General features: G+C 41.0%; 1 protein-coding gene across 2 annotated transcripts in view; it reads left to right on the top strand.

Moving 5' to 3' along the window:
• The window catches only part of NCAM2 (neural cell adhesion molecule 2), a 585,384-nt gene that overhangs the window by 497,183 nt on the left and 73,917 nt on the right, over nt 1-14,284 (top strand). For both annotated transcript variants that reach the window (XM_077294013.1, XM_077294012.1), the window contains exon 15: nt 11,377-11,557. In XM_077294013.1, the coding sequence (XP_077150128.1) occupies nt 11,377-11,557 (181 nt within the window). The remainder of the gene's footprint in view (nt 1-11,376; nt 11,558-14,284) is intronic.

Genomic DNA, 14,284 nt, shown 5'->3' with positions numbered 1-14,284 from the left:
ACCAATGATGTCGTTCAAAAGTACAACTCGTCTCGCAAAAAATAAGCCCTCATATGGCCAAATTGACGGAAAAATAAAAAAGTTATGGCTCTGTGAAGGAGGGGAGTGAAAAACGAAAATGGAAAAACGAAAAATCCCAAGGTCATGAAGGGGTTAAGGGTGCTTGGTCACCAGAAACGCGTTGATAACGCATTTTATTATCTGTAATTGCTGATGTTTTTATCCTCCACTGAACACATATTTTAAGTGAATAAAGAAAAGAGTTTTTTCACTATCTCGTTGAGCTGGATTCCTCATCATTTCCCTGATAACTATTCTACCCAAACATTCACTCGGACCTAACTGTGTGTCATGGTAAACCATAAGCTATACTTGGGCCACAGTATGCCAAGAGATTACAGTTAAAAAAAAACTCTGTGAAAACTTATAGAATAAGATGTTTAAAATGTGTTTTTTAAATGGTCTAATATTGCCGTAAATATTTTTTATTCTAATCCCTGCTCTTCCTTTTTATCATATTACAAATTTCCTCTATTTGACACTTTAATCCCAAGTCTTGACTAGTCCTTGAAAGATTTAATTTATTGTAAACATGTTGAATTGTAGAAAGCAAAGAAAGCCTCTTTCCTTTTTTTTATTAAACGGGATTGTAGGTACTACTTTTTACCAGGTGGCCAGCTTTTTGTGGCTTACGACAATTAATTGCTAAAATCTAATAATTTCTATTTCAACTATGGCCAAATGGAGCTCTTGTAAATAATTGTTTTTTTTTTTATAATACAAGCTCTACTATACTTTCTCCCCATCTAGGTAGAAGATTCTTTATTCTTTTTATGTTTTAAGTAGTTGTTTTAATTGTCTCATTTGCATTGTTTCATGAGTTTAGCTGCTTCCCTGGTGAGATAAGCATCAGTCTTTAACACTTCCTACTGTTCAAGTGTATAAGTCCTTTCTTACAATTGTACACTGTGTATATTAGTAAATTATGCTGCTTGAAATATTACTGTATATTGTAGCCATAGTGCTCCCTTTTCATGAAGATCTGATTGAGGCCGTGGGGTAGATACAGACAGCAGATGGCAGGTGTGGAAGAGCAAAATATGGCATGATAGTCTCTGATATGAAATCATAGAACACACCTCTATATATCTCCTAAGTAATAATTCTCTAATAATTACAAGCCATGTAATTTATTGGCTCAATTCCTAATAGACCATAGAAATATACATTGGAGGTAACAGTAGGCACCACAAACTAATACGCCTCTGTGAAGCTTCATAGTTTGCACATATGCCTTCTTCTGTTGAGACAAATCAAAGTCATTTATAGAATTGGGTGCTTGGGAGTAGACCGGCAATCCCCATGTCTTCAGAACTCGTTTAAGCTTGCACTGTATTGAAGCTAAAATATTCATTTTGGCTTATAAGGATCACAATACAGCAATGACATTCAGAATTGGTCCAAAACTCTGAGTTAAATTATTGCTTAAATTATCTTTATACTGTAGCTGTCAAAGTTCATTTTTCCCATACAGGGCTCCAAATCCTTCACATACACCAACAGTTAAATATCATTTTGCTGTCATTAGGGTTAGTTTAGGAGATTACTACAAATAGATTTTTCTTAAAGTAGCAGTCCAGTTATTTTTGTAATGCATTCTATTAGTACTTCCCCAATATATATGTATATTATTATTATTATTATTATTATTATTATTTATTTATATAGCACCATTGATTCCATGGTGCTGTACATGAGAAGGGGTTACATAAAAGTTACAGATATCACTTACAGTAAACAAACAATGACAGACTGATACAGAGGGGCGATGACCCTGCCCTTGCGGGCTTACATTCTGCAGGATTATGGGGAAGGAGACAGTAGGTTGGAGGTTGCAGGAGCTCCGGTGTTGGTGAGGCGGTAGCTTAGGTAGTGATGAGGAGGCAGCGGGGTCAGTGCAGGCTGTAGGCTTTCCTGAAGACATGAGTTTTCAGGTTCCGTCTGAAGGATCCAAATGTGGTTGATAGTCGGACGTGTTGGGGCAGAGAGTTCCAGAGGATGGGGGATATTCGGGAGAAGTCTTGGAGGCGATTGGATGAGGAGCGAATAAGTGTGGAGGAGAGAAGGAGGTCTTGGGAGGACCGGAGATTATGTGAGGGAAGATATCGGGAGATTAGTTCAGACATATATGGAGGAGACAGGTTATGAATGGCTTTGTAGGTCAGTAGGTCGTTAAAGGATTGATTGTGACTTGTAGGATCGCTACTTCCAACAGGTGGTGCTATAGAGTTAAGTCCTATTTTTCTCAGAAGAGGCAATTTGCATATTTAATTTCCAGGGGAGCATTGCACGGCGAATAAGCCTCCTTACCTTGACAAGCCAGAGATGGTATGTCACTCTCCATAAGGAGAAACGTTACCCCTTAGACCCCAGTCCAGAGCCTCTCACCTAGCCAAATCAGTTCTCATGCTTTGCACTGATGAGGGCCAACTGCCTGAAACACCGTGTCTGCGAATTGAGATACTGATTTGGCTTTTATCCTAAGTCATATTGCACGACTCGTTAAACGGTTGATTGTGACTTGTAGGATCGCTACTTCCAACAGTTGGTGCTATAGAGTTAAGTCCTTTTTTTCCCAGAAGAGGCAATTTGCATATTTAATTTCCAGAGGAGAATTGCACGGCGAATAAGCCTCCTTACCTTGACAAGCCAGAGATGGTATGTCACTCTCCATAAGGAGAAACGTTACCCCTTAGACCCCAGTCCAGAGCCTCTCACCTAGCCAAATCAGTTCTCATGCTTCGCACTGATGAGGGCCAACTGCCTGAAACACCGTGTCTGCGAATTGAGATACTGATTTGGCTTTTGTCCTAAGTCATATTGCACGACTCGTTAAAGGGTTGATTGTGACTTGTAGGATCACTACTTCCAACAGGTGGCGCTATAGAGTTAAGTCCTCTTTTTCTCAGAAGAGGCAATTTGCATATTTAATTTCCCAGAGGAGCATTGCACGGCGAATAAGCCTCCTTACCTTGACAAGCCAGAGATGGTATGTCACTCTCCATAAGGAGAAACGTTACCCCTAAGACCCCAGTCCAGAGCCTCTCACCTAGCCAAATCAGTTCTCATGCTTCGCACTGACGAGGGCCAACAGCCCGAAACACTGTGTCTGTGAATTGAGATACTGATTTGGCTTTTATTCTAAGTCATATTGCACGACTCGTTAAAGGGTTGATTGTGACTTGTAGGATCGCTACTTCCAACAGGTGGCGCTATAGAGTTAAGTCCTCTTTTTCTCAGAAGAGGCAATTTGCATAGGTCAGAATTAGTAATTTGAACTGGATACGCTGAGGGAATGGGAGCCAGTGAAGAGATTTGCAGAGGGGGGGAAGCGGAGGAGTAGTGAGGAGAGAGATGGATTAGTCAGGCAGCAGAGTTAAGGATGGACTGGAGAGGTGCAAGGGTGTTAGCAGGGAGGCCGCAGAAAAGGATGTTGCAGTAGTCAAGGCGGGAGATGATGAGGGCATGCAGAAGAATTTTAGTAGATTGAAGGTTGAGGAAAGGACGGATTCTGGAGATATTTTTGAGCTGGAGGCGACAGGAGGCGGAAAGAGCTTGGATGTGCGGTTTGAAGGACAGGGCAGAGTCGAAGGTTACTCCGAGGCAGCGGACTTCTGGTATGAGGGAAAGCATTATGTCATTGATTGCGATAGATAGGTCAGGTAAGGAAGATCTGTGGGATGGAGGAAAGATGATGAGTTCAGATTTGTCCACATTGAGGTTGAGGAAGCGAGAGGAGAAGAAGGAGGATATGGCTGATAGGCACTCTGAGATTCTGGACAGCAGAGCGGTGACGTCTGGGCCAGAGAGGTAGATCTGAGTGTCATCAGCATAGAGGTGGTACTGGAATCCATGGGACTTTATGAGTTGTCCCAAGCCAAGTGTATAGATTGAGAAGAGTAGGGGTCCTAGAACAGAGCCTTGGGGGACTCCAAAAGAGAGAGGGTGGCATGAGGAGGTAGTGTCGGAGTGGGAGACGCTGAATGTGCAGTTGGAAAGGTACGAGGAGATCCAGGATAGGGTGATGTCTTTGATGCCAAAGGAGGAGAGGATTTGTAGTAGGAGGCAGTGGTCAACTGTGTCGAAAGCAGAGGACAGGTCTAGAAGGAGGAGTACAGAGTATTGTCCAGTAGCTTTGGCGGTAAGTAGGTCGTTAGTGATTTTGATCAGGGCAGTCTCAGTTGAGTGATGGGGGCGGAAACCAGATTGTAGATTGTCATACAACAAGTTAGATGAGAGGTGGGAGGAAAGTTCAGCGTGGATGTGCTGCTCCAGGAGTTTGGAAGTGAATGGGAGCAGCGATATTGGGTGATAGCTGGACATAGCAGTTGGATCGAGGGTTGGCTTTTTAGGGATAGGCGTGATTGTGGCATGTTTGAACGCAGAAGGGAAGGTGCCAGAAGTATATGCATACACTGTCTCTTTGTTTGCATATACAATATATAAGTTGTACAGTATATAGTGTACACAAGCATATATATGTATATGAGTGTATATACATATATATATATATATATATATATATATATATATATATATATATATATATATATATATATATGATAGTTGACCGCCACGCTGACAGATTCTTTTGGGCACTTATAAATGTTTAAGATTAAAAAAAAAACACTTTATACTCACCTTTCCACATTAATCCTTAAACCCATCACAGCTTCCCATTGTTCCAGTTCTTCGATCATTCTATCTCTGAGGCCAGTATGAAGCTTTATATTAGCCTCATGCATTCATATGGGGGAGGATGATGTCATGACATGTGTGGCCCTCCCACATGACTGTGTGAGGCTAATCACAGGTCTTAGATTGTACAATCAAACGACCTAAATCCTATACTTGATATTACAATAAAACATACCTTTTAATCAATACACTTAAAACCATGAAAAACAACCACAAACAGACACAGCAGACAACCGTGCTCTCTATATATAACCCTATAACGGACCCTGTTAGCCACTACCTACCAGCAGAGGTTGGCACCCTATTACATAAAAAACGAGATATGGCGCCCCCGCTCACCGTCGGCTGTCCCTGAATCTCCTGTTATTGCCCTGGACTTGTGTCACAATTGAGCTACCAAATATTCAACAGGAGATAATCAGGTATAGATAAAGAGAAAGCCGATATTGGCTAATATTTTGCCAACGGCAACTGATTAGTGGCAGGATGAGAGACTAGGACAAAAAAAGTGCAAAAAGTGCAAAATAGGTGCTGGAGTGAACATAAAATACTCCTTGTTAAGCTGCTACCTACAATCTTAGGTCCTACCTAACTGTGGGGGTTGGCACCCTACTGTGAAGCGGATATGGCGCCCCCACTCCGCGACGGCTATCCCTCAATTTCCCTATGGGTAGCTGTGGTAGCAGAAATCATATAACTTAATGTAATATTGCATTGGGAGCCATGTCAATACTTTAGATATATTATTTCAGATTAAGATAAAAATTATCTCCCAATGCACACTAGTATTGATAGAATATAGCAGCAAAACAATGAGTGATACTTATCCTCTTTGTTATGTCATAGAACACCTCTACGCGTTTCACCTTTACGGATCATCAGGAGGCCATGATATATGGATGCTTCACAGGTCTTAGATTGACCTCAGCTCTGGAATGGAGCAAGTTGAGTGACAAAAATTACAACAGCACTGGAGGTGATGGAGGTAGCATAAGTACAAGTGAAAAAAAGCTGAGTTGAAAGTTGTTTTTTTTAACCCATTCCCTCCCCACACAGGCAATTTTTATTCAGTCTAAATTTTTTCCAACTGAATCTAATTTCATGGTCAAACTCAAGTAAATTTGCCCAATCCAAATTTTTGAAGATTCTCTCGAATCTAGTCTTGTGATTACATTATTTGGCTCATGATCTCTGATGTGGCTCACCATCTGTCACTTGAATTTTTCCTATTTTCCTATGTTGATATTACATGTTCTGTAACACTGAAGTTCTGCACAGGGTAGGAGGTGCTGAAAATTGTATCATAGTAACTGATGGTAATTATACAGCTCCTATCAAGCAGTTATAATGGATAAGCGCAGTCCAAAAAAAGAAGCCAAAAAAAGTGCACTTACCCGTATTCAGTGGTCACAATTTTTATTCGGACATTTTTCAAAATATGCAGGGAGGGATGTGAAAAAAGCGGACAACGGCCGTTTCGTGCCTCAGCACTTCAACGGGTCCTACAGGTGTAGGACCCGTTGAAGTGCTGAGGCACAAAACGGCCGTTGTCTGCTTTTTTCACATCCCTCCCTGCATATTTTGAAAAATGTCCGAATAAAAATTGTGACCACTGAATACGGGTAAGTGCACTTTTTTTGGCTTTTTTTTGGACTGTGATGTTTCACTACAAAAGCTGCACCCCGTTTTAAACATAAAGGAATTCCAACGGTTCTCCCCTTAACAAAGGGTTATTTGGACAATAGGGTCTAACCATATAACAGCAGTGCGGGGTATTATTTTCTTGTTTTTGTTATAATGGATAAGATGGCAACTCATACTCAATATCTGTACACTTGTGACCTATCAGCCGAGGTACAAGAATATACAAAGGATGATAATCACATGGAAGAAAATGCAGGGTAAAATCTGAAAATCAAGATGTGTCTAAAGACAAGCAAAACTGAGCGTGAGCATCAGGGAAGTGAATACACTATATACAAATGAAGTACAGAGTATGATAAATAGTCAGGTGAGGCTGTTGAGAAGAAAATATTTCTGGAGTGCTTCATTAAATTTAATGTTAATTTAAAGCTCTTAAATGATTGAGACACTTAGCACTCCAAAATAAAGATATGTGTGTTTTCTTTGATAAGTAAAGTGTACTCCATGCTACTGTGCATTACTTTAATTAGGGTACTGTCACACAGTGGCACTTTTGTCGCTACGACGGTACGATCCGTGACGTTCCAGCGATATCCATACGATATCGCTGTGTCTGACACGCAGCAGCGATCAGGGACCCTGCTGAGAATCGTACGTCGTAGCAGATCGTTTGGAACTTTCTTTCATCGCTGGATCTCCCGCTGTCATCATTGGATCGGTGTGTGTGACACCGATCCAACGATGCGTTCGCTTGTAACCAGGGTAAACATCAGGTTACTAAGTGCAGGGCCGCGCTTAGTAACCCGATGTTTACCCTGGTTACCATCGTAAAAGTTAAAAAAAAAAAAAACGTACATACTCACATTCCGGTGTCCGTCAGGTCCTTTGCAGTCTGCTTCCCGCTCTGACTGACTGCCGGCCGGAATGTAAGAGCAGAGCACAGCGGTGACGTCACCTCTGTGATCTGCTTTCACTTTACGGCGGCACTCAGTCAGAGCGGGAAGCAGACTGCAAGGGACCTGACGGACACCGGAATGTGAGTATGTACTGTTTGTTTTTTTTTACTTTTACGATGGTAACCAGGGTAAACATCGGGTTACTAAGCGCGGCCCTGCGCTTAGTAACCCGATGTTTACCCTGGTTACCCGGGGCCTTCGGCATCGTTGGTCGCCGGAGAGCGGTCTGTGTGACAGCTCCCCAGCGACCACACAACGACTTTCCAACGATCACGGCCAGGTCGTATGGCTGGTCGTGATCATTGGAAAGTTGCAGAGTGTGACAGTACCCTTAGTTATATGTACATTCATGTGATATCACACTCTCCCCCTTTATCTGTATGTACCTTAAAGGGACTTAAGTTTTACAGCACTGGCTATTTAACTTTCAGTTTTTGAGTATCTGTCCTCAATACTGTGATTGCAAACAATATAAATCTGTACTCATTTGTAGTATTAACACAAAGGAGTTTTGTTATTATCACGTACCTACATTTCGTAGTTTATATGTCTGACTTTTGTATGTCTATTTTTATGCTTTTAATTATGTAATACAGTATATATTTTTTATTGATTTTGAGTGTTGCACATTTCTATTTAGGTATTGTTGAATCTATTGGTACATTTTAGCCCCTTTTATAATGCTCCTTATACTCATGTAGGTGTTTTAATAATTTTTATAATAAATCCCACATACATCTAAGTAGTAAAAGCAACCGTTGTGTAGCTAACAAATCTAAAGTCTGGGGTGCTGTAAGCTGCGTTAGCCTTAGGGTACCGTCTCACATAACGATTTACCAATGATCACGACCAGCGATACGACCTGGCCGTGATCATTGGTAAGTGGTTGTGTGGTCGCTGGGGAGCTGTCACACAGTCAGCTCTCCAGCGACCAACGATGCCGAAGTCCCCGGGTAACCAGGGTAAACATCGGGTTACTAAGCGCAGGGCCGGGCTTAGTAACCCGATGTTTACCGTGGTTACCAGCGTAAAAGTAAAAAAAAAAAAACCGTACATACTTACATTCCGGTGTCTGTCCCCCGGCGTTCTGCTTCTCTCCACTGTGTCTGTGCCAGCCGGAAAGCACAGCGGTGACATCACCGCTGTGCTCGCTTTCCGGCTGGCCGGCGCTCACAGTGCAGAGACGCAGAACGCCGGGGGACAGACACCGGAATGTGAGTATGTACTGTTTGTTTTTTTTTACTTTTACGCTGGTAACCACGGTAAACATTTTGTTACTAAGCGCGGCCCTGCGCTTAGTAACCCGATGTTTACCCTGGTTACAAGCGAACGCATCGCTGGATCGCTGTCACACACAACGATCCAGCGATGACAGCGGGAGATCTGTCTTACCGCTGTCTCTAACATCATGTCCTCCCTCTATCTGAAACTGAACCTGTCAAAAACTGAACTCCTCGTGTTCTCTCCCTCTACAAACCTACCTTTGCCCGACATTGCCATCTCTGTGTGCGGTTCCACCATTACTCCAAAGCAACATGCCCGCTGCCTTGGAGTCATCCTTGATTCCGAGCTTTCATTCACCCCCCACATCCGATCACTGGCTCGCTCTTCTTATCTGCATCTCAAAAACATTTCCAGAATTCGCCCTTTTCTTACTTTCGACTCTGCAAAAACTCTTACTGTCTCACTTATTCATTCTCGTCTGGACTATTGTAACTCTCTACTAATTGGCCTACCTTTTACCAGACTCTCCCCGCTCCAATCTGTCCTGAATGCTGCTGCCAGGATCATATTCCTCGCCAACCGTTACACCGATGCCTCTACCTTGTGCCAGTCATTACACTGGCTACCCATCCAATCCAGAATCCAGTACAAAACTACTACCCTCATCCACAAAGCACTCCATGGCTCAGCACCACCCTACATCTCCTCTCTGGTCTCAGTCTACCAACCTACCCGTGCCCTCCGCTCTGCTAATGACCTCAGGTTAGCATCCTCAATAATCAGAACCTCCCACTCCCGTCTCCAAGACTTTACACGTGCGGCGCCGATTTTTTGGAATGCACTACCTAGGTTAATACAATTAATCCCCAATCCCCACAGTTTTAAGCGTGCACTAAAAACTCATTTGTTCAGATTGGCCTACCGCCTCAACGCATTAACCTAATTATCCCTGTGTGGCCTATTAATAAAAAACAACAACATAATCACGTTCCTCCATCATGTTCTCATACACTTTATGCAGTTAATAGCCTCTGTGTCTGTACTGTTACATACTTAGGCAGTTAACTGGTTCATGCAGCTTTACATGAACACCCGAGCCCTACACTATGGCTGGTCCAAATAACTAAAGCAATTGTTACCATCCACCTCTTGTGTCTTCCCTTTTCCTCATAGATTGTAAGCTTGCGAGCAGCAGGGCCCTCATTCCTCCTGGTATCTGTTTTGAACTGTGATTTCTGTTATGCTGTAATGTCTGTTGTCTGTATAAGTCCCCTCTATAAGTTGTAAAGCGCTGCGGAATATGTTGGCGCTATATAAATAAAATTATTATTATTATTATTATTATCCAGCGATGAAAGAAAGTTCCAAACGATCTGCTACGACGTACAATTCTCAGCAGGGTCCCTGATCGCTGCTGCGTGTCAGACACAGCGATATCGTATGGATATCGCTGGAACGTCACGGATCGTACCGTCGTAGCGATCAAAGTGCCACTGTGAGACGGTACCCTTACATTAATACTTGAGAGTTTGGCAGTGCTTTGTATGGACAAATGATTGTGAGTAGTCAAAAGTGTCCCTTTATCTATTCTGGCACTCAGAGTTCAGTGAACATACCTGATCAGCAACTTTCCACCCACCACTAACCTTCAATGCTTGATGGAGAGTCAAGCCAACTTTCTTTAGTGAGCTCTTGCCTTGCACAATATGTGTTAAAGGGAAGGTGCCACCAGTTTTCTTGTACTTTGTTTTTTTGTGAAATTAAGCTTAAAATAGTAAATAAAATGTACTAATGCAATGTTTGCACTGTTTGCAAACATTTCTATATGAAAAATATTATATATTTTCTTACAAATATATATATTGACCACTAGGGGGAGCATTTTCCGTTTTAGACCTCAAGCAGCTATAGTGAGACTAACCAGCTTTACTGTTAGCTGGAAAATCTGGGCAGTAACTGCTGACATCAGCATTTCCCTCCCCTTTTGGGTGGTCTAATATCCCTGGGGCAGAATGAAGAGCAGCATCACAGGGCAGAGCCATTTTGTGTGTGACTGCTCTGTGATCTGCTATCACCAGCAGTTACTGCATCCATAGTTTATGTGGTGTGTATGGAGCAGCATTGTCTGTGCAGAGCTGTCTGTGACTCATCCCTCAGTAAGATAAGAAGGAGCTCCAGGTCTCCAGTGAATGGCCAGGCACTGTGGAGGGGAGGGGAGATACATTGTATGGCAGAGAGGTGTCAGGTGTCACCTCCCTGCAGGCTGGGAATGCAGCTTAATGGAGTGAATGGAGCTCCTGTGATAGAGAGTAAGTGGAGCTGGGCAGAGAGCACTGGGCTATAATAAAATGGCTGCTAGTCACACCTACAGCAGTGAGTTGTGCAGCCCACAGAGGCGTGCCCAGCTCACTGCTAACACCTCTCCAATGTTAAAGATAGGGTCAGCGCCGGTCTATTAGCTCCTATGTCCATGGGGTGCTGTAAAATGACACTGTTAGTGCCCTGCTACTGCTGCAAAACCAAGATGTCAGCCCCCAGTTCCTTCTTTAAACACATATAACACACGAAATCTGTTTCACATGCATTTAAAACTTGGTTATAGCAGCATGTTATGCTACATTACAGTGATTTATTAATGATCTACAAACGCGGTACCTTACCTTTAAATGATCTCTTCTAAAGATCTGTGCTAAGCCTACTCAGAAACATAAATTCTTACATTATTGCCACATAATGTGTAAAACTTGTTTCATTAGATTAATGCAAATAATAAAGTTTTTACTTTGTCCTACAGAAAGACAAAGAAGATCAGTGGCTGGAGAAAAAGTTCCTTGGGAATAAAGACCATATCGTTCTAGAACATCTACAATGGAATATGGGATATGAAGTTCAGATCATAGCAACTAATAGACTTGGTCATTCGGAGCCAACAATGTATGAATTTATAATGCCACCAAAACCTAATATTATTGCAGGTAAGGTCAATAATTTTTCCATGTTTTCTCAAATAATTTTAAGTTCAGATCAAGGAGTCAAACTGAAAGTTGATCTAAAATATATTCTGTATTCTGCCAAAACAGCGCAACTCTTCTTTATTGTCTATGTTTGGTATCTTAGAGACTGAACTATAGCACTAACTAAAGTTCATTGGAAAAAATGAGGCCATTTTACAGAAGATACTGTAGCTGCCATTTTTCTTTCTCTGATAGATTTTCTCAGTCAGAAAACTAACTACAGGTGTACTAAGGAATATTAAGTGGTTATGGGAACAGAGTCAAGCTGAATATACACATGCAATAGGTGTTGGGTGAACGCTTGTGTCATCTCTCCCGGCTCTGCCGTACACATGAACGTTTGACACATCTGACCATTTATGTTTTCAATAGGAAGATCAAATAAAGTCAATTTAAGAATTCAAACCGCGTGATTCCTCATACACATTAGACTGATGTAGAACAAACCCGATATTGACGTGATTGGTTGACCGTATAATGTGCATACAGGCCTTAGACAAATGTCATAGGAGACGTCGATCGTGCATGTCTGATTTCAGACTGCCAATTTCTCTGTTTTCCGAGAGATGCACCCCCGACAGACATGTCTAGCGATGGCTCCCTCATACAATACACAAGAGTGATTATCCAAGCGACTCCTAAGTATGAGAGAAAAGGCTGAAAAGGCTGCTAGCCAGATGATTACACTATCACCCCAACATCGTCTTGTTGGAGGAGAAATAGAGGCCCTCATTCACATTAGGTTGGTAGGTGTCCCTGCTGATATTATTGCTTTCAGTCAAACATTAGCCTAATGTGTATTGGGACGTTAACAAGTTAAATTTTGAATTGAAGATTTGCATTGTCAAAAATGCCTATAACTAAAAAGTAACAAATAAAATAAATTATTCTAACCCTTACCCCACCTTGAACCTTGACACATATTCTAATGCTAAACTGTGCACATTTCCATACGATAACAATTAGAAGAGTAAAATGATACCATGTGAACTCTCAGATATTATTCCATTAATACCACGTTCTTATTCCTGTTGTCTGTTCTATTTCTAATTAGTTTGGTTGTCACATGTTAAATTTTATGAAGAAATATTCTCCTTGTTGTACTAAATGTTCTATATGATGCCTCAAACATCTGATGCCTACTGCAATTACAATTGACTGAAAATCACAAGAAATGTGCACAGAAATAAGGGCAAAAATTAAGGTGGCCCATGAACCAAAGCGTGATACTTAATGTTGGTGTCATACAAATACAGAAAAACTACAAATAATTAAATTGCATACTTCACTGACTATGTCATAACATATATTATTTTTTAAATTTAGATGAACTGGAAGTATAAATGTAGAATAATCATAAAATGACAAGTATTTTACGTGGGACCACTCTACATTGTCTTGGCTTTGGAAACATGACCCCTGACTGGTTACTAATAAATCAACCTGCGCAGAAATTTAGTTGATGTTGATGAAGTTCAAAATGTTGGGTTTTTTTTGGGGGGGGAATCATTATTGTGTTAGGGCCTGTACCCACAAGTGCCTTAATTCATCACTCTAACCCTTCCAACAGCCACAGAATATATTACAACCAGGTGGCTCCTGAGTTTCGTGTACATCTGAATTTATTACAATTTTTTAGACCATGATGACTTTTTTTCTATATTTTCTTATACAACAGTTATGTTTTTTGCCATTAAGAATTTGTCTCTTCTAGAAATATGAAAAACACTGAAACTATTGAATTGTCAAAGACACTGATGGATCGGTAGATCTAAAGTAGATGTAGATAAATCGCAATGTCTCTTCTTGGGTCAATTTACACCAGACCCCTTATCGTTTCCAATAGGCTAAGTAAATAATTTTAGTTTTTTTCTCTGAAGATCATTTTCTCATCATGCCTAAGATGTTGCTGTGACAAATACCTTTTGGGAAATGCAGGTGTAAGTATTAAATCGATACAGTGAAGCTCAGCATTTATGGGGATTAACTCTGATAGGAGTTTATTAATTTCTCAGATGTCACTAGAAATAGTCTCTTGAGAAATTTCACAAACACAAATCAAAGCCTCCCTCAACAGAGACCTTGGCTAATTTTGACAATGATAAAATATTAACCATATTTATATAATTATATAATCTGCTAGCTGAAGAGCCTGGCATTGCCCGGGCATATTAACTAACTGTGGTTAGTTATAACAAATTATAATGATTTTCCTCCATCCCATAGTCCCTTCGTCACCATGGCAACCATTATGACATCACCATCACCACTGCAACCTATTATGACATCATGGTCACCATGACACCATTATGACATAATCATCACTACACACACATATACACATATATACACATACACTCGCTTTTATTTATATAGATCTATCTATCTATCTATTATCTATCTATTATCTATCTATCTCATATCTATTTATCTATAATCTACAGTGGGCAAAATACGTATTCGATCCCTTGCTGATTTTGTAAGTTTGCCCACTGACCAAGACATGAGCAGTCTATAATTTTAAGGGTAGGTTAATTTTAACATTGAGAGACAGAATATCAAAAATAAAATCCAGAAAATCACATTGTATAAATTACCTTATTTTCCGAAGTATAAGATGACTGGGCGTATAATACGACCCCCCAACTTTTCTAGTTAAAATATAAAATCTTCTTAAAAGTCAGGGGT

This window comes from Ranitomeya variabilis, chromosome 3 (assembly GCF_051348905.1).
Source record: "Ranitomeya variabilis isolate aRanVar5 chromosome 3, aRanVar5.hap1, whole genome shotgun sequence".
In the NCBI taxonomy this organism is placed as follows: Eukaryota; Metazoa; Chordata; class Amphibia; order Anura; family Dendrobatidae; genus Ranitomeya; species Ranitomeya variabilis.
Note: the sequence above shows the minus strand (reverse complement) of the source record. Positions and strands in the feature narration are given on the sequence as shown.